This window comes from Pipistrellus kuhlii, unplaced genomic scaffold, assembly GCF_014108245.1.
Source record: "Pipistrellus kuhlii isolate mPipKuh1 unplaced genomic scaffold, mPipKuh1.p scaffold_m20_p_3, whole genome shotgun sequence".
Classification (NCBI taxonomy): Eukaryota; Metazoa; Chordata; class Mammalia; order Chiroptera; family Vespertilionidae; genus Pipistrellus; species Pipistrellus kuhlii.
In genome coordinates, this window is record NW_023425529.1 from 166,803,155 (window position 1) to 166,824,569 (window position 21,415).

General features: G+C 39.5%; 1 protein-coding gene across 1 annotated transcript in view; it reads right to left on the reverse strand.

The window, feature by feature from the left end:
* LOC118729714 (A disintegrin and metallopeptidase domain 3) overlaps window positions 1–21,004 on the reverse strand; it is an 89,771-nt gene extending 68,767 nt beyond the window's left edge. The window contains exons 1-3 of the mRNA XM_036457139.1: window positions 20,902–21,004; window positions 20,294–20,376; window positions 2,670–2,725 (exon numbers count right to left, since the gene is read on the reverse strand). Of these exons, the coding sequence (XP_036313032.1) occupies window positions 2,670–2,725; window positions 20,294–20,376; window positions 20,902–21,004 (242 nt within the window). The remainder of the gene's footprint in view (window positions 1–2,669; window positions 2,726–20,293; window positions 20,377–20,901) is intronic.
* Between the last annotated feature and the right edge of the window lie 411 nt (window positions 21,005–21,415).

Sequence of the window (21,415 nt, forward strand, 5' to 3'; positions counted from 1 at the left end):
CTCATCACAGTGACAGGTTGACCAGTCATTTCAATTGTTCAGTTGTAACAGTTGCTTAGGCATATATATAATAGAGATCCAGTGCATAAAATTTGTGCATGGGGAGTTGGGGAAAAGGGTGTCCCTCAGCCTGGGACAATCTGGGCTGTTGGCTCCCAACCATTCACCTGCCTGCCTGCTTGATTGCCCCTAACATCTTCTGCCTGTCAGCCTGATCACCCCTTAACCACTCCACTGCCAGCCTGATCACACCTAACTGCTCCCCTGTCAGCCCAGTTGCCCCTAACTGCCCTCCCCTGCTGGCCTGGTTGCCCCCAATTGCCCTCCTCTGCAGGCCTGATCCCCTCCAACTGCCCTCCCCTGCAGACCTGGGTCCCTCCCAATTGCCCTCCGCTATAGGCCTATTTCGCCCTAACTGCCCTCCTCTGCCAGACAGGTCACCCCTCTCTGCCCTTCTTTGCAAGCCTGGTCCCTCCTAACTGCCCTTCCCTGTAGATCTGATTTCCCCTTTCTGCACTCTCTTGCAGGCCTAGTCCCTCCCAACTGCCCTCCCCTGCTGGCCATCTTGTGGTGGCCATATTATGTCCACATGGGGGCGGCCATCTTGTGTGTTGGAATGATGGTCAATTTGCATATTACCCTTTTATTAGATAGGATAGATATCATTTTGATGGGCATCATTGATAATGAAGGATGCTACACATATATGTGGTAAGGAGCTTATGGGAAATCCCTGTGTATTACAGTCAGTTTTGCTTTTGCTATAAACCTAAAACTGTTCTACAAAATACAGTGTATTTGAATAATAAATAATGAGAAAAATACTATAGTATATGAACAGGCAAGCCTCATACAGAGAAATGCAAATAACCATTAAATGTTCAGAGTAGATATTTAAGGAAATACAAACTGATGTTAAGATTAAATCAAATATTTTAGTACATCATGCAGGCTTTTGGAAATCTAAATTGTTATCTTTTCAGAAAGACACTGGCAATGTCTCTCAAAATCTTAATATACTATAAAATGTGAATATTAAATCAGTTACTACATGCAAATTGCTGATAAATGTGCCCTGTTAATGGTATGTGTTCAATAAGTGCCTGTTACTTTTGTTGTTTTTGTTAATATCATCTCTATTGTCATTATTATTCACACTTTTTGATCCAGAAACCTATTTTTTAATATCAATGCTAGCAAACAAAATCTATATTATATAAAAATATAGATACAATAATGTCTACTGCAGGATTTAATAAACAAATGAAAATTTCTGGAATTAACTTCATTACTATCAATATTACATATTGTTAAATGTTATCTATAGAAGGATGAGTTATGAAATTCATAAAGAGCAAGAAAGTAAGCACCATTAACCAATATGACCTGCTAGTAGTAATACCCTATTTCCACTCTCATAAAAACAAAATTGTGGGTAGGTTTTATTTAATAGAAGAATGAAATATAGGTATAAAATTGGGAAAAATAAACAAAAAGTTATTAATATTGATTTCCTAGAGTGAAGATAGAAAATTGAATGCTTAATACATTAAAAATACATACAAAATGAGAAAAAAATATATTCTAGAATGTCAAGGAAAGTTCTTAAAATCATACAAATATGTGAAATAATATGAAGACAGACAAAACTAAACATCCTATACAATAAAAGGCCAACCACCATAAGTGTGATGACTAGAACGACCAGAGACCAGAACCACCATCGTGGAGACTAGGCCCCACCCCCTAGCAAGTAGTTAGGGGTGATCAGGCAGGAATGCAGAGTGGTTAGGGTGATAAGGTAGGTAGACTAGTGTTAAGGGTGATCAGATAGGCAGGCAAGACGTTGAGAGCAATTAAGTAGGCAGATGGCCCCTCCCTGGGTTAGCTCTTCCCCCAAGCAAGCTGTTAGAGGCAATCAGGTAGGTAGGCAAGTGGTTAGGAGCAATTAGGTAGGTAGAAGGCCCCTGATAGGGGTGGCCCAATCTCCAGCAAACAATTAGGGGTGATAAGGTAAACAGGTAAGCAGTTAGGGGCAGGTGATCAGGTAGGCAAACAGCCCCTCACAGGGAAGGGCCCACCAGCAGCAACTCTGTGACAGGTGTGCAGCCAGCCACCAATTGTTCTGCAGAGGGAGGTCCAGGCCAGCCAAGCCATCACGCCCAAAGCATGTTGCCTGCAGAGGGAGGCCAGCGGTGGCAGGGGAGGGAGGTCAGCACTGCATAGATGGTAAGCAGTGGCAGTGGCAGGGATGGGGTCAGCTGCCTGACACACACTGACCAACAGGGGACAGATGTTCAATTCAAGAGCTTCCCCAAGCAAGTAGGACCCACACCAGACAAGGCTGGTGCCAGCAGGGGCCCTGTGATTGCCCTAAAAGAGGGAGGTGACCAGCAGTGGCAGCAGGGTGCAGGACCAGCAAGAGGGCAGTGCCAGGCCAGCCAACTTGGGTGCCAGAAGGGGCCCCCAATCACTACAACCATCACCCCACAGATCAGCCCTGATTATAAGCCAGGTCTAGGGATCCTCCCCATGCACAGATTTAGTGCACTGGGCCTCTAGTGTTCAATAAATGAGATAGTCATCCTTTTGTTTAGTCCTAATTTAGGGTAGTGGCTATACAAATTTAAGAAACTAAAAACTATATGAAAAAAAGAATGGCTACTTACTGTTTTTTAAGATGGAGAGTGTATGTTTTCCTGTTAATTTGGATGGCATAAATGACCTGCAGCAAAGTATTCAGAGAGAATGTAATAATTAAAAATGTGAAATACTTCAAACCAAAGCCATACTTTTTTTTAATTTAAAGTATTTATTGTTTAAAGTCTTACATAAGTCTCCTTTCCTTCCCATTGACCATACCCCAGCCATGCCCCCCCATCACATGCCCTCACCTGCCCCTCCCCATCTGTGTCCATTGGTTATGCTAATATGCATTCATAGATGTCCTTTGGTTGATCTCTTATCACCTTACTCCCCACCTTCTCCAATAGGTTGGACAATCTGTTCGATGTTTCTATGACTCTGGTTCTATTTTTGCTCATCAGTTTATGTTATTCATTATATTCCACAAATGAGTGAGATCATGTGATATTTATTCTTCTCTGACTGGCTTATTTAGTTTAGCATAATGCTCTCTAGTTCCATCCATGATGTTGCAAATGGTAAAAATGTCTTCCTTTTTACAGCAGTGTAGTATTCCATTGTGTAGATGTACCACAGTTTTCTAATCCACTCATCTGCTGATGGGCACTTAGGCTCTTCCCAAATCTCAGCTATTATAAATTGTGTTGTTATGAACAGAGGGGTGCATACCGTGTTTCCCCGAAAATAAGACATCCTCCGAAAATGAGACTTACTTAAAGGTTTCCTTCTGAGTGAAATATAAGGCATCCCCCTGAAAATAAGCCCCCCCCCCAGGCTAAACATGAGAGATTTGGTCCACTGATTCTGAAAGAAATGGAGTCACAAGAAATTCACCAGGAAATTCAGGAATTGGATTGTTATGATGATGTTCCAGAAGATGATGACATGATTGTCATTGAATAAATGAGTAAATTCTTGATACTGTAGGATTCACAATTTGTCTGGTTTGTGTTGACAACTACTGTACTACCGTACCGTATACAGGTAATAAATTTCCTTTATTTTCATTTAACAATAAATGTGTACCGTATTCTTTTCATGGAAAAATAAGACATCCCCTGAAAATAAGACCTAGCGCATCTTTGGAAGCAAAAATTAGTATAAGACACTGTCTTATTTTTGGGGAAACAGGGTATATCCTTTGATTGCTGTTTCTGTTTTCTTGGGATATTGTAGAGTGATTGGGAGCATTTTTTAATTATTGTCAGCTGAGTCCAGTGGAGTTGGCAGAGCCATGTCCTGGAAACATACCATGCTAGAGGCAGGTACATTGTCTGCCTGACCCTTACCTCAGGTGCCAGAATGTGGGTTAACTTATCCAAGTTCAGTGGTACAAGGAATGGATGTAATTGTCTGGGGTTAGCCAGGAGTGACGATTACAAAGAATGAAAAATTATAGCTTAATCTTTAACCATGATTTCACATAATTTACTTTGTTTTAAACTCTAGTAAAACTTCCTGGAATTATATAAAATTGTATAAGATAAACATGCTGCACTGGCTCTGGTTCACTATCTCTACATTAGAGGGCCAGCTGTCCCACCTGATCCCAGATTTTCCTACTGTCTCTGTGTCTGTCTCTTTCATTTTCTCAGTCCCCTATTGCCCCTACTCAGGACTCCTAAAAGCTCTTTAGCTGCACTGGTCATGGTCCATTAGAAAAATACTATATCTGGTGCCCAGATCCATGCACCTGAATATAGAGTACTCTCAGCCAGATGAGGGGAACAGTGTAGGAGTGTGCACACAACCTCAAGAAGTAAGGTAAAGAGTGTAAGGTAAAAACTGGGTGTAAAACATGAGATATTCAGAGTCTCAGGAAAGAGATCTCTACTCTAAAATGCTTAAAACTATGCTCAAAGCTCGAGGATGCTCTGTTAAGCGTAGTCAAATTCTTGATTTCTTAAGTTTTGGTAATGAAACTTGCCCTTGGTTGGAAAGCAGTTGTGTGACTGATACATAGCAGAAGGTCCAGAAAAGATTCCTATTCCTACATTCACACCATAGTCTTTCATTCATGATTGCCTTGATCCAGAGCAGGAGAGTTTAAGAATCTCTAAGCAGGGTGTGGCCACGGCTTTACAACATACAGTGGCAGGGTGTGAATCTCTAAAAACACCACTTCCTCCCTCAGCGCCACCTCCTCCTCTGCCCACTGCTACTGCAACCACAGTCAAAAGCCCACCCGATAAAGATTTACCTCCTAATTATGAGCTGGAGCTAGGGTTTGAGGCAGAGCAGAACAAGCTTACCCATGATTGGGGTGACTCAGATAATAAAAAAGGTTTGCTCTCAACCATTCAGCCTTTACAGCTGGATGCAGGTGCTCGGCCAAAAGAGAAAGCAGCTTCCTATTTCATTTTGCTGAAAGCTCAAGCTGTTTGGAGTGGACTTGTTGGAAGCTGCCCATTGTCTTCACTAGCAGAGAGGTGTGAATAAGGAACCCGGAAGGCTGGTCAACCTTGAGGCTCTGGGAAGGGTCAGAGCTACACACCCACCTTCTTGTTGAGACAAGGTAGCTGAAGCAACTTCTACCTTTTAATCTAATGTAAATCCTTAGGGATAAGATAGTTTGCCTGTTACTGGAAATTGCTTGCCTAAGGGCTATGGGTGGATCCCAAACCTGAATAAAAGGGATCACAAGGCCAGAGCAAAATGGAGTCCATTGGCAACTGGCGCCCCATGTGGGGCATTTGCATGGATGAACCATATAAAGGATTAAAGAAAATTTCCCAACAACCACAAAAAAAAATCTTTATCTTAAAGACATTTTCTTCCCCTCCATTAGATTTCTGTCTATATGTCACTTCAGAAAGTGGCTATGTAACTTTAATTTGCTCTTCTATGATTTATGATTTTACTGTGCTGCATTAACATTTTAAGATTCTGAGATTAATTTGAAAGTACAAAATTTATGAAATTTAAACAAAGGCCAGCTAATTCCGAGCCTGCCTGTGATGACACAAATCCTAGCAGGACAGCCCTGGGAATGTGAGATATGAAAATGTGAGGTGGCACAGAGGGAGGAAGTGGTGTTTTTAGAGATTCATACCCTGCCACTGTATGCTGTAAAGCGGTGGCCACATTCTGGACCAGGTGGTAGGCATTTTTTCTACAATTCAAAGTAAATTGAAGAATTATTAAAATATAAAAACTTACTGGGCAAATTAAAAATAATTCTGTGGCCAAGATTAAATATTTAATTTAATATTAATAATATTTAAAAAATACATTTATATATAATTAAGTTTTAATAATCATGAAATTTAAATATATTTGACAGCTTTTCTGAATGCAATATTTCAAGAATTTAATTGAGCTTTGTGTCAAAAAAGATCTACTCTTTCCCTAAAAAGAAATATTTTGGAACTAAATTAGACCAATATAATATCCTTAAAATTAACATAAGGAAATACAAAATTGGTCAAGAAAATACTTTAAGTAATAATTGGCTTTAAAATATGAAAGTTATTAAAGTATAATAAATATATATAACTAAAATAAAAAATTTATAATAAAGCCCTTTCAGTAATAATTATAAATATATTAATAATCAAAGTCCAGTCACTCAAGAGAAGACTGGCTACATTCTCTTTTAGAGGAATGGGCCAGTCGCTCTTCTCTCTGTAAATGTAAAAAAAAAAAAAAAAAAAAAAAAAAAAAGCCTAAAAAGGAACAAGGGCAGACAAAAAAACAAAAACAATAAAAATAAAATAAAATCCATTGTCTTGGCGGAGCTTGAAGATGGAGACTGAACAGATGGACTTGTTCTTACTCCGGTCCCAGAACAGAAAAAAGCAGCATCTGAGTTGCTCAGGGAAAGTTGATTAGCAGCTGAGGGACAGCGGAAATCTCAAGAAAGGTAAGGAAAGGTCCGCTGGACAGGATTTCCTGACCAACTGGCCAGCACTGCGGCCACCTCGGCGGCTCTCCCAGAGCTCCGGGCTTGGAGGGAAGGCTGCGCCATCTTACCAGGAAAGGAGGAGCTTCTCTGAGGCCTGGAAAAACCCACAGCAGAGGAGACCATCGAGTAGCTGAGACGGCCCAATCAGCTCAAACACGTGGATTCAAGGGAGTTCTTTAGTCACCCACGGAAAGATCAGAGTTTGCGGGGAAAACTTGAGGGATCTGGGTCCCGCGGCGCAGGCAGTGACGGTAGCCGCTGAGCTCCGGCAAGGCCCCGCCCCTCACTGTAGCCGGGAGCACAGTGCTGCCGCCTGCACTGAGCTGCGCCCAAAGAAGGCTGAAGCAAGAATTCTGTCCGGGACACCCAGTGCTGGGTTTGGCGTAATCTGGGACTTTTTTAAAAACGCGAGGGGACACGGGAAAGATTGTTAAGAATCGCGGCTGTCCTGACAAGGGCAGAACATCTGGACACCTTGGCGCCTGATCCCCTTCACCCCCTTGCTTCTGAAAACTAGGGAAGGACTGCCCAGTTGGGCATATCCCAGGAAATTGCAAGGGGAAATTGCCTTCCTGGAAACAAGGGATCGGAGCTTTAGAGATAGTCTGGGAGCCAGTTGGCATGCTGCCAGCTAGAGCCATAGAGAAAGAAGGCCAGAGTAACCAAAAGGACTGGGAGGTCAAACCGGAAACACTGACACCTAAGAGTTGAATTACAAATTGCCTTTTTTTTTTTTTCTTTTCCTTTTTCTTAATCAAAAATAAATGGACACAAATGACTAAGATATAGCCTACTTAAAATTAAGGATTACCTTACAAAACTGAGGTGCAGTGGAATGCTCAGAATTGCAAGACTGTCTGCTCCGAGAATTAGGCATGCCAAATACAATAACAGAGGAAGTGAATGACCACTACTGGACATTTTTATGCTAATTTTACTATTCTTTATTTTATTTTCATTTTTTACATCTTTTACTTAAGAAACGAATTTTTTTCTTTTTTCCTTACTTGATTTTACCGTTTCAATTATTATATTTTTCAATTTCTATCACCACTATTACTACTGCTATTTTGCAATTTTTGTTTCCTTTTTTTTTCCCCCTCTCCAGTACCATTTTATTTTTTCTTTATTTTACATTGGAAGTAACCTTCATTCTATTTTAATCTCTTCTATATCATCATTCAACCCTATCTCAACTTGACCTTTACACCATCACTCTCGTACTAAACTTTACCCTTTTAGTCTCTGTTTTATCATATCCCTTTCCTGCTTTAGTTTTTCCTCTATTCTTTCTGTATACCCCCTGCTAAAGCTCTCACTATACTTATAGACCTAAGTTCCAACCCCTGATCCAAGTGTATAAATACCACTCTCTGCACTATATTAACTAAAAAAAAAAGAAAACGGTTCTCCTCTCTATCCTTTTCTCATTGTTTGTGTGAAGGTTGATTATTGTGAATTTTTATGCTTTTTAGTGAAATTGTTATGCTTATTCCTGTGTTGTTATTGTTGCTTTGTATTTTTTTTTTAAATCCTCTGTTTTTGTCTGTTTCTTTTACTTATGTATATCATAGCCTTACTTAATAATAGTGGATATGGTAGTTTGTATTGATCTCCAAGTATTATTACTGGCATTGGCTGGGTTCAGTGGTTGTTCTATGGCAATTTCCTCCACAGATATATAGTCTGTCTCCCATTTCTCTTTTAGTTTCCTTCTCTCTCTCTCTCTCTCTCTCTCTCTCTCTCTCTTTTCTTTTTTTCCGTTTTCCAACTTCATTTTGTCATTACTTTTTTCCTTCTTTTTCTATCTCTTTATCCCTTTTTTATTTTATTTACTTATTTTATTTATTATTAATTTTTAAATTTTTCTTTATTTTATTTTAACCTTTCTTCCTTCTCTCCTATCCCCCAATTTGCCTTTCTCTGGAGGTCACCTTTGTTGGAGGTTATTAATATTGTAAATACATTCCTGTTAAGTGCTTCTTGTGTTGTACCTGGTAGTGTTGTAGTTTGTACCTTTAAATCAATGCAGGAGAAGAAACACCACATAACCAGACATCCTGAAAAGAGAGACCATGGAGAGACAAAGAAATAGCCCGCACATGAAAGAAAAGCAGGCAACACCAGAAAAGGAAGTAAACGAGTCAGAGGCAATCAACCTACCAGAGCAAGAATTCAGAATAATAATCATAGGATGGCTAAAAAGAATGGAAGAGAAATTTGACAATAACCAAGAAGAAATGAGGAAGAACCAAGAGGAATTGAAGAAGAGCCATGAGGAATTGAAGAAGAACCAAGAAGAAATGAAAAATGACATCGCTACCATGAAGAACTCAATAGAAAGCATCAAGAGTAGACTAGATGAAGCAAAGGACCACATCAGTGAGCTAGAAGACAAGATGAAAAAAAATACCCAATTAGAGCAGCTTCTAGAAAAAAAGATTAAAAAGCAGGAGGAGAGCCTACAGGAGCTTTGGGACAATACAAAACAAAATAATATTTGAATAATAGGGGTTCCAGAAGGAAAGGAAACTGAGGTAGACATGAAAAAGTACTTCAAGAAATAATGATAGAAAACTTTTCTGAGATAGAGAAGAAAAAACCCACACAAATCCAAGATGCTCGCAGAGTCCCAAGCAAAATAAATCCCAGAAGACAGACGCCAAGGCACATTATAATTAAATTGGCAAACAACATCGACAAAGTAAGAATCTTAAAAGCAGCCAGAGAGAGACAGAAAGTTACATACAAAGGAACCCCCATCAGACTAGCAACTGATTTCTCAACAGAAACATATCAGGCCAGAAGGGAATGGGGTGAAATATACAAAGTCATGCAAAGGAAGGGTCTGAATCCAAGAATACTGTACCCAGCAAGGCTATCAATCAAAATTGAAGGTGAAATCAGGAGCATCACAGACAAAAAAAGACTAAAGGAATTTATATCCACCAAACCAGCAATGCAAGAAATGCTAAAGAGTCTACTGTAAAAATAAAGAAATAGGAAGTGAAGAAGGAACACGGGTATAGAATAAAAATGGCTTCAAATGAGTACCTATCAATAATAACCTTAAATGTAAATGGATTAAATGCTCCAATCAAAAGACATAGGGTGTCAGATTGGATAAGAAAAAAAGACCCATACATCTGTTGTCTACAAGAAACCCACCTCAGGAAAAAAGATGCACAGACTGAGGGTGAAGGGATGGAAAAAAGTTTTCCAGGCAAATGGAAATGAAAAAAAAGCCGGGGTAGCAATACTTATATCTGACAAATTAGATCTCGGAGTGAAGGACATAACAAGAGATAATGAAGGTCACTTCATAATACTAAAGGGAACAATCCAACAAGAAGAAATAACCCTGGTAAATATATATATGCACCCAATACAGGAGCACCCAAATACATTTAAAAAAAACTGCTGGAGGACATTAAGGGAGAGATTAATAGCAATACAATCATAGTAGGAGATTTTAATACCCCACTGTCACCCTTCAACAAATCATCAAAACAAAAAATCAGCAAAGAAATATTAATCCTAAATGACTCACTAGACCAGATGGAATTAATTGACATCTTCAGAACATTCCACCCCAAAGCCACAGAATATACATTCTTCTCAAGTGCACATGGGACATTCTCAAAGATAGACCACATTTTGGGACATAGGCAAAGTCTCTTCAAATTCAAGAAGATAGAAATCATATCAAGCATCTTCTCAGATCATAATGGCATAAAACTGGAAATTAACTACAATAAAAATAATCCAAAAAAATCAAACACATGGAGACTAAACAGCATGCTATTAAACAGGGACTGGCTTACTAGAGAAATCAAGGAAGAAATTAAAAACATCCTGGAAACAAATGACAATGAAAACACAACAATCCAAAATCTATGGCACACAGCAAAAGCAGTTTTGAGAGGGAAGTTCATATCCTTACAAGCCTATTGCAAAAAACTAGAAAAAAGGCTAACAAGTGATCTAACTCTACAACTCAAAGAGTTAGAAACAGAGCAACAAGAAAAGCCCAGTGTAAGCAGAAGGAAGGAAATAACAAAAATCAGAGCACAGATAAACGACATAGAGTCCAAAGAAACAATACATAAGATCAACAAAACCAAGAGCTGGTTCTTTGAAAGAATAAACAATATAGATGGACTTCTAGCCAGGCTAACCAAGAAACAAAGAGAGAGGACCCAAATAAACAAAATCAGAAATGAAAGAGGTGAAATAACAACACACCCCACCAAAATACAACGGATTGTTACAAAATATAATACTACGAACAACTCTATTCCAACAAACTGAATAACCTGGAGGAAATGGACATATTCCTAGAAAAATACAACCTTCCAAAACTCAATCAGGAAGAATCTAAAAACCTCAATAGACCAGTGACTTGGGAAGAAATTGAAACAGTCATCAAAAAGCTTCCAGCAAACAAAAGCCCAGGGCCAGATGGCTTCACATGAGAGTTTCACCAAACATTCAAGGAAGAACTAAAACCTATCCTCCTCAGACTATTCCAAAAAATTCAAGAGGAAGGAACACTCCCAAACTCCTTCTATAAAGCCAGCATCACCCTAATACCAAAACCAGATAAAGACAACTCAATGAAAGAAAATTGCAGGCCAATATTCCTCATTAACATAGATGCCAAAATCCTCAACAAAATTCTAGCAAATCGGCTCCAGCAGAGCATCACAAAGATCATACACCATGACCAAGTAGGATTTATTCCAGGAATGCAAGGATGGTACAATATCCGCAAATCAATAAATGTGATACATCACATAAACAAATTGAAAGATAAAAATCATATAGTCATATCAATTGATGCAGAAAAAGCATTTGATAAAATCCAACACCCTTTCCTGATAAAAACTCTTAACAAGGTGGGAGTACAAGGATCATACCTCAACATAATAAAAGCTATATATGATAAACCCACAGCCAACATTATACTCAATGGGCAAAAACTAAAACCATTCCCTCTACGAACAGGAACAAGACAGGGATGCCCACTGTCGCCACTCCTGTTTGACATAGTACTGGAAGTACTAGCCATTGCAATTAGACAAGAGGAGGAAATAAAAGGCATTCAAATTGGAAAAGAAGAAGTAAAGTTATCTTTATTTGCAGATGACATGATATTGTACATAAAAAAACCAAAAGACTCCATTAAAAAACTAATTGACTTAATAAATGAATTTGGCAATGTAGCAGGATACAAAATTAATGCCAAGAAGTCCATGGCATTTCTATACATCAACAGTGAAACTACAGAAACAGAGGCTAAAAAAGCAATTCCATTTACCATCGCACCAAAAAAATTAAGATACCTAGGAATAAATTTAACTAAGGAAGTAAAGGACCTATTTGCGGAAAACTACATGACACTGAAAAAAGAGATAGAGGAAGATGGAAGGAGATGGAAGAACATACCATGTTCATGGATTGGTAGAATCAACATCATCAAAATGCCCATACTTCCTAAAGCAATCTATAGGTTCAATGCACTCCCCATTAAAATACCAATGGCATATTTCACTGACCTAGAAAGAACTCTCCAAAAGTTCATTTGGAACAATAAAAGACCCCGAATAGCCACAGCAATCCTGAGAAAGAAGAGTAAAGTAGGAGGGATCTCAATACCAGACTTCAAACTATATTACAAAGCTACTGTTCTCAAAACAGCCTGGTACTGGCACAAGAACAGACATATAGATCAATTAGAATCGAGAACCCAGATATCAACCCAAATCAATATGCTCAATTAATATTTGACAAAGGAGGCACGAATATACAATGGAGTCAAGACAGTTTCTTCAATAAATGGTGTTGGGAAATTTGGACAGACACATGCAAAAGAATGAACTAGATCACCAACTTACACCATTCACAAAAATAAACTCAAAATGGATACAGGACTTAAACATCAGACGGGAAACCATAAAAATACTAGAAGCATCCACAGTCAGCAAAATCTCAGACGTATGCCAAAAGAACTTCTTCACTGATACTGTCCCTAGGGCAATGGAAGCTAAAGAGAAAATGAACAAATGGGACTACATCAAAATAAAAAGCTTTTTTACAGCAAAAGAAACCATCAACAAAACAACAAGAAAGCCCACGGTGTGGGAGAACATATTTGCAAATGATACCACTGATAAAGGTTTAATCTCCAACATTTACAGACAGCTTATACAACTAAATAAAAGGAAGATGAATGATCCAATTAAAAAATGGGCAATGGACCTAAATAGAATATTTTCAAAAGAAGACAGAAAGAATGCCAAAAGGCACATGAAAACATGCTCAAGGTCACTAATTGTCCGAGAGGTGCAAATCAAAACAACAATGCGGTACCATGTCACTCCTGTCAGAATGGCCAACATCAACAAATCAACAAACGACAAGTGTTGGCGAGGTTGCGGAGAAAAAGGAACCCTAGTGCACTGCTGGTGGGAATGCAGACTGGTGCAACCACTGTGGAGAACAGTGTGGAGTTTCCTCAAAAAACTGAAAATGGAACTCCCATTTGACCCAGTAATCCCACTTCTAGGAATATATCCCAAGAAACTAGAAATACCAATCAGAAAGGATATATGCACCCCTATGTTCATAGCAGCACAATCTACAATAGCCAGAATTTGGAAACAGCCTAGGTGCCCGTCAGCAGATGATTGGGTCCAAAAACAATGGTACATCTACACAATGGAATACTATGCTGCCATAAAAAAGAAGGAATTCTCATCATTTGCAGCAACCTGGATGGAATTAGAGAACATCATGCTGAGTGAAATAAGCCAATCAATGAAAGAGAAACACCACATGACCTCACTCATTTGTGGATGATAAAGAACATTATAAATTGATGAACCAAGAGTCAGATATAGAGGCAGTAAAGCAACAGGCAGACTGTCAAATTACAGTGGGGAGGGGAGGAAGATCTGGGGGAGATAATAGGTCAACCGAAGGACTTGTGTACATGCATATAAGTACAACCAATGGACATAAAACTCTGGGGAGGGAGGGTGTGTATTGGAGGGAGGGAGGGGTGCAAAAAAAAATCAATAAAATATATTTTTTTTTAAAAATCCATTGTCTTGCCTTTCCAACACTATACAACTAGGGGGAGAACCTAAGGGATCAGCCAAGATGATGATTTACAATCTCAGCCTCCCTCTCAGGCTCCAACTAGCAACTGCCCTCCCCTGCAGGCTTGGTCCCCTCTAACTGCTCTCTCCTATAGGCTTGATCCTCCCCAACTGCTTTTGCCTACAGGCCTGGTCACATCCAACTGCCCTCCTCTGCCAGTCCAGTCACCCCTAACTGCCCTCCCTTGTAGGCTTGATCACCAACAAATGCCCTCCATTGCAGGCCTGGTTCCTCCCAACTGCCCTTTCCTGCTGGCTGATCACCCACAACTGCCCTCCCCTGCTGGCAGACTTGTGGCAGCCACCTAGTGTCCACATGGGACCGGCCATCTTTGACCACATGGGGTGACCATCTTGTATGTTGGAGTGATGGTGAATTTGCATATTACCACTTTTTTTATATAGAATAACCAAGATATGAAAATAGTCCTAATATCCATCAGTAGACGAGTGGATAAAAATTGGTAGTACATTTACACAATGGAATGCTAGGTGACAGTAGGACCTCTTACCTTTTGTAACAGCATGGATGGACCTAGAGATTATTATGCTAAGTTAAGCAAGCCAGTCAGTGAAAGACAAATACCATATGATCTCACTAATATGTAGAATCTAACGAACAAAATAAATTGATGAGCAAAACAGAAACAGAGACATGGATATAGGGAACAGAAAGGCAGTTGGGAGAGGGGGAACTACATGAAAGAATGTGAAAGTTTTAGCCAAAAATATATATATATGCCTAAACCCTAAACACAGACAACAAACCAAAGTGTGGGGCTAGGTGGCAGGGGGGATAAAGTGGAGGGGAGGGCAATATTTATAACAGTGTAAACAATAAAAATGAAGTTTAAAAAGCACTATAAGTATTTAAGTACACTACCTGATTTCTATAAATACAATGTGTACTTACTCTATAAACCATTATTTTTCCACTACAAATATGCAGATGAAAGCATATATCAACAAGACACGTGTTCCTTTGGTGCTAATTGATTCATTACAGTTACAAACTGTAAATCATTTCACTACCAGGTTCATATTTTGACTTTTAGTATACTATGCAGATTTTAAAATTATATGATTATGTAGATAAATTGTAAAAATAGAATGTTGAATCAAAGACCCAAACACAAAAGAAGTACCAGTCATGTGAGGTTCCAAAACAATAGTAAAGTTGGTGGTTATGTCTGAAAAAGGCACAATTAAACTTTTTAATCTGAGTTAGGATACAGAGGAGTTTGGAAGTACAAAAAATTGCATCTATATATATAAAAGGCTATATGCAAAATGTCTCCTGGAGAGTTCAACTGGAGACCGGGAATTCACTCACTATGAGATGTGCTTACCACCAGGGTGTGGCACAGAACAAAGGGAGGCCCCCGCCTGCAGCCAGAAGGCCTGCCAGGCCTAGGAACCAAACCTAGGCACAAATTTTGTGCTCTGGGCCTCTAGTTTGATATAATTATATACATGTTCCTTCTTTTTATTAAACTTATTAGGGTGACATTTGATTATAAGATTACTAGAAGTGCAGGAAAATTCATTTACTGGAGGGGGGAGTGGTCCCTCAGCCCAGCCTACCTCCTCTCAGTCTGGGAGCCCACAGGGGAGGGAGGCGACCTGGTCATCAGGGGAAGGAAACAGCCCCATCACACCTCTACTGCTGTTACTGCTGGCAGTGCAAGCCTTGGCCAGCTCTGGTTACCTGAGCCTTGGGTAGCCTTGGGCAGCTGAGCAGCTACTATCCAAGGCTTACCTGCACCTCGATCACACCCTGGGTGGCTAGGCAGCCAACATCCAATGCTTGCCTGCACCTTGAGCCGGCCTTGGGTGACTGGGAGGCTGAGAGGATTGGGGGACTCTGGAGGCAGGTGCGTGGAGCAGCTGACCCTCTGGGGGCAGGCCCAGCCATGCTGCATGCCTGCTGCCCAGTGGAACTGAGGGGACTGGGAGACACCATCTTGTGGCTATGGATGCCACCATCTTTGTTGCCGTGATGGCATATCCCACAGCATATCCCCTCTATTAGATAGGGCAGTGGTCGGCAAACTCATTAATCAACAGAGCCAAATATCAACAGTAGGATTGAAATTTCTTTTTAAAGCCAAATTTCTTAAACTTAAACTTCTTCTAATGCCACTTCTTCAAAATAAGCTCACCCAAGCCGTGGTATTTTGTGGAAGAGCCACACTCAAGAGGCCAAAGAGCTACAGTTTGCCGACCACAGAGATAGGATATAGATTACAAGTGTATATTTGTATGATATGTGATTTTCATATTGTGCTGTCAAATCATCCACAGTTAAATCATCTTCCCTCACCATATATTTGACCCCCTTTACCCTCTACTATCTCCTCTACCCTGCTTCCCTCTGGTAACCACTATAAAGCGTGCTATCTAATTCTATGAGTTTTTGTTTTTCTTGTTTGTTCACTTGTTGCTTTTGGTTTTTATATCCCACATATAAGTGAAATAACATGGTTCTTAACTTTTTTTGATTTATTCTGTTTAGCATGGTATTCTCAATAGCCATTCATGTTGTCACAAATGGTAGTATTTCCTCTTATGGTGGAGTAGTATGGTTGATAGTAGTAGTAGTAAGATTTCCACATCTTCTTTATCCTATCATAGAATCAATTTATACTGGGATTGTGGGAGGGGTGGTGTCATATGACTTTAAATATGTATTTGTTTCTCAATAGAAAAAAAGTATCATGGCTGTTCATTTTATCTCAGGTCAGCTCTATTATATTTTTATGAATTTAACTATTGATATTTTCAAAAAAACAATTAATATGCATACATTAATTTGTATATTTCTCATTCCTAATGTTACATATTTTTCCTCTCCTTTCCATTTTCCTTAGTCTACTTCACCAAAATATATCCTACATTTTTATCAGAAATAAACTTTTGACACTGTGGATCCAGACTATTTTAGCTTAACTTTCTCTTTCATTAATTCTACATCTTCATTTTATCTATATCTTTAAATTTTTAAGGTTATAATTAATATTAAGTTCTAATTTTCAAAACTATTATTTTTTTCTGTTTAGGTATTTGTAATTATAAATTATTCCCTATACCATCTCAATAGCATTTCTTTATTTTATTAATATATTTTATTGATTTTTTACAGAAAGGAATGCAGAAGGATATAGAGTTAGAAATATCGATGAGAGAAATATCTATCAGGTACCTTTTGCACACCCCCTACTGGAGATGTGCCCACAACCAAAGTACATGCTGTTGACCAGAATCGAACCTGGCAACCTTCAGTCCAAAGGAAAATGCTCTATCCACTGAGCCTAACTGATTAGTGTGGGGCTGATTTTTAATTCTTAAACGTGCTCCTGTCAATTTTGTTGAATCACCTGCACATTCTTAAGAAGCATATGCATTAATTTCTGTGGAGACAGACCTGATTTACAGCAGGATTAGCAAAGTTCTGCCTTTATTTCTGGGCATGCCTCCAAGCCTGAATGTGTCTGACTCTTAGTATTAGGTCTAGTAATACTTAATGTCGTTTTCTAATACTTTTTAAAATCGAATTTATTTAAACAATACAACAAAATTTAATCAACAATATAGTTGCTGTTGTTTTCTACTACTTGTGTGCAACGCTCAGGAAGCATTTTAATCCCTCTGTTGTAAAATTCTTGTGATTTTGATGCAAAAAATTCGGTCAATGCATTTTTGAGGCATTCTTCATTATTAAATTTTTTTCCAAGAAGAAAGTTTTGCAAAGAACGAAACAAATGGTAATCAGAATGGGCAATATCAGGAGAATATGAAGGTTGAGGGAGAACTTCCCATTCCAACTAGCGCAGTTTTTCAGCAGTGATTCTTGCAGTATGCGGTCGTGCGTTATCATGGTGAAGAATTACACCCTTCCGATTAATCAGCGCGGGTTCTTTTTCTCTTAAAGCTTGGGCTAACCTTTCCAATTGGGCACTATACACTGCACTTGTAATGGTTTGGTTAGATGGTAAAAGTTCATAATGAAGAATTCCTTTAAAATTCCACCAAACACACAACATCACTTTTTTCGCATGCAAGTCAGGTTTTGGCGTGGGCTGCGGAGCCTCATTTTTGTCCAACCATTGAGGCCGCCTTTTCAAATTAACATACAGCACCCATTCTTCATCTCCGGTAACAATTTGCTCTAAAAACGGCAAACGGTTTTGACGAGAGAGGAGCGAACTGCAAATTGTGACTCTTTGATTACGGTTGTTGTCTGTCAACTCATGAGGGACCCATTTTCCAAACTTTTGGACTTTGCCAAGTGCACGCAACTGATTGGAAATTGTTTTTTGTGAACAATTTAAAGTTGTCGCAAGCTCTTGTTGGGTAATTTGAGGATTTTGCACCAAAAGAGCTTGAAGAGCTTCTTGATCAAAATTGGACACATGGCCTCGACCACTCTTGTCATCTAACGAAAAATTTCCCTCGCGAAATTTCTCAAACCAATGCTGGCATTTTCTGGCACTAACTGCATCTTGACCAAGAGCACTACAGATGTTTTTTGCAGCCTCACTTGCTTTTCTTCCTAATTGGAACTCGTAAAGCATGCAGTGCCGAATATGCTCTTCATCCGCCATCTTCTTAGCCCTAGTTTTGCAACAAAAACCAAACCAAACACAAACTTTTTCAAGCAAAACTTGTTAATTGCACTTCACACGTTCTGTAGATACCACGTGTTTGAAGGTTATGTCAATACAAGTCAACGCCAAGCAAGATTTTAAACGAATGTTTAAAAACGACGTTAATTATTACTAGACCCTAAAAAGGACTGTGAGATTAGTAATGCAAACCTCCCTGGCTAAAGTTAGCTTTTCCTTGTGTTTCCCTAGCTATCTAGACAGGACTGGCTTGGTTTCCTGGTGACTGGAAGCTTTCTAAGGAGTAGTGTCTCAAGGCAAAAGTCCTCCCCCTCCCCTCCAGGTCTGTTATTCTAAACCAGAGACTCAGCATGTTTCAGGAGCAGAGATTGGGTTCCTGGGGAGCTGACTGTGGATGTTTCTTGGATCCTGATATTTGCCTGAATTCTCTTTATCCTGCTATAACAGATGCTTTGCCCTTAAAAAAGCCTCATGTGGGATACACTGTGGGGTCTAATGAGTCCTCACCAACAGCAGAAAGGGGAAACCAGTGCATTCATTCAATGGGATCATTCAATTAAAATATGCCCATTAAATAAAATATTTTTGTTCTTCAAGTGTTCTTTATATCTTTATGATTTGTCCACCACCATATGAAAAACAACAACAACACATTTTCTCTCTTTTCTCTCAATTATTAGTTTTCAATTAAAGTTGATATTCAATATTATATTAGCTCCAGGTGTGCACCATGGTGATTACATATGTATATAATTTAGGAAGTGATCCCCTGGATATGTCTGGTAACCACTTGGCAGCATACATAGTTACTATGATATTATTGACTATATTCCTTATGCTGTATTTTATATGCCCATGAATATATTGTAAGAACCATTTTGTATTTCTTAATACCTTCACCATTGTCACCCAGCCTCACCTCAACCACCCTTATATCTGACAACCATCAGTTTGTTCTCTTATCTATGAGTCTATGTTTATGTTTTATTTCTTCATTTATTTTGTTCTTTAGATCGCACATATAGGTGAAGTAATACGGTATTTGTCTTTGTAGCGTTATTCATAATAGCCAAGATATGGCGGCAACCTAAATTTCCATTAATAGACGAATGGGTAAAGAAGATGTGGCACATACTATGTAATGGAATATTACTCAAACATTAAAAGGAATGAAATCTTACCATTTGCAACAACATGGATGAACTTAGAGGGTACTATGCTTAGTGGAAAACATTTTTTGGATTCATTATGAAAATGAATTTGAAAATGTCTCCCTCTAGTGCTATAAGATTTTATTTTACATGTGCAGAGGGCATTTATTTCAAGTTTTACAAATTTATAATTGTTAAATGTGCTTAGTGAACTGAATATTTAAAAATACCTATCCATCATAATGTTGGGTGTGTTGAGTGTGTGTATTAACTGTGTTTGGGTGTACTAAATGCTTTCCTTTCTCTTTATGCTGTTCTTGTGGATACTCATGTTTTCTTTTTGTTCCCATTATCCCGGTATGTGTGACACTCTTCTAAGATTTTTAACCTCTCAGGATACTTATGTTTTCGATGTAATAGCTTTTAGAAACTCATAATCACTGGAATTTTGGGGGGAAGTGCCATAAAGTGAGACAGTCAGATAGACCATTCAGTCTGTAAAACCTGCCTCGGTGTATAATAGTTTTTCAGTTGGAAATTCATGCTCCTCTCTGGCCCTGCCACTGATATTGCAATCCTTGGATTCCTGTCACATTACTGAGTACCTTTATAATTTCATAATGTCCATATATCACTTGATAAATTAAAGATTTAAAAACATTGCTCTCATTCAGATAAAATGACTCTTAAAAACATTAATTAGAACACAAAATTTCACAAAGGATATTCATGAATTAACTTGAGTCACGCAGTTCAGTAAAAAGTAAAAATAAAACATATTTTGTAATGTGAATTCTTAATTACTTTCGCTTCTGAAACATCGACATCATTGGTGGTGGATCCGAGCTTCTGTGGCACTGTAATTTGCAGATGTGATGTTTCAGAGTCTGCAGTAACACAAACATGTGTGAGCATTCCAGGTTGTAGCATCCTTCATCTTCATTTATTTGCCCTTTTCTATCATGTCACTCTGAACTTCCATGTCCCAAAACACACACACACACACACACACACACACACACGCACTGTGTGACTCCAGGAAGAGGCCCCTCTCATGGGAGAGTATTGCCCTTCCACTGTCCAGAGACACCTGGGACTCACTGACCCCAACCCTGACTGGGTGAGGCAGTGCTGGTCTCAGGAGCCCATCCAGGCTCTCTAGGTCCCCACCGCCCCAGAAGCAGGGCGCGCTCTCCTGCCAGTGCAGAGTCAGGTAAGAGGGCCAACTGCCCCAGGCCTGATCTGAGCCCTCCAACCACCAGGCTCCGCAAGACCCTGAAACTAGGTGGCTCTGACAGCAGGACTGGGGACCCCCAGCCTGGCCCTGGGATCTGGAGGAAGAAGGGAGACACTGGCCTCCCCCAGGGACACTGTGCTGGGCGGCCTCCTATGGCGCAGGTTCCCCCACTTACCATGGTCTGCGAAGGTCAACCTGCCTAGGCCTGAGAGGATCAGCAAGAAAAACAGCATTGCGAGCCAGGTGACCCTCGCCACAGTGCAGGCAGTTGGTGGCATAACTGAAGCATCTCGCGCATGCGCAGGGGGCTGGGCTCTGGGCCAGGAGGATGGAGTATGAGACTGCTCGGCCCCGCCCACCACTGATGACCCCGCCCACAGGGCCAGCTGAGCATAGGAGCTCAGGGAAGGCTGTTTGCTGCCTGTGCTTTATTTCCCCAAGGCTGGCTGAAGTTTTAAAGGTCTTTGTGGGTCACATTCGGTTATAAAGCCACTTTCTCCTCTCGAAGCAGCTATTGGTGGTGAAGTTCTTGGCAAGATGAAGAGTTCATATCATAGCTTTCTGTACAAAGACTAAATTACTGCATTAAAGGAAAAAGACAGTAGAAATTCACAATATGTTTAGTAGCAGACAATTGCCTATTTTAATCAAATCTACTGCCCCATGTCTCAGATCTAAACAAGTGCAGA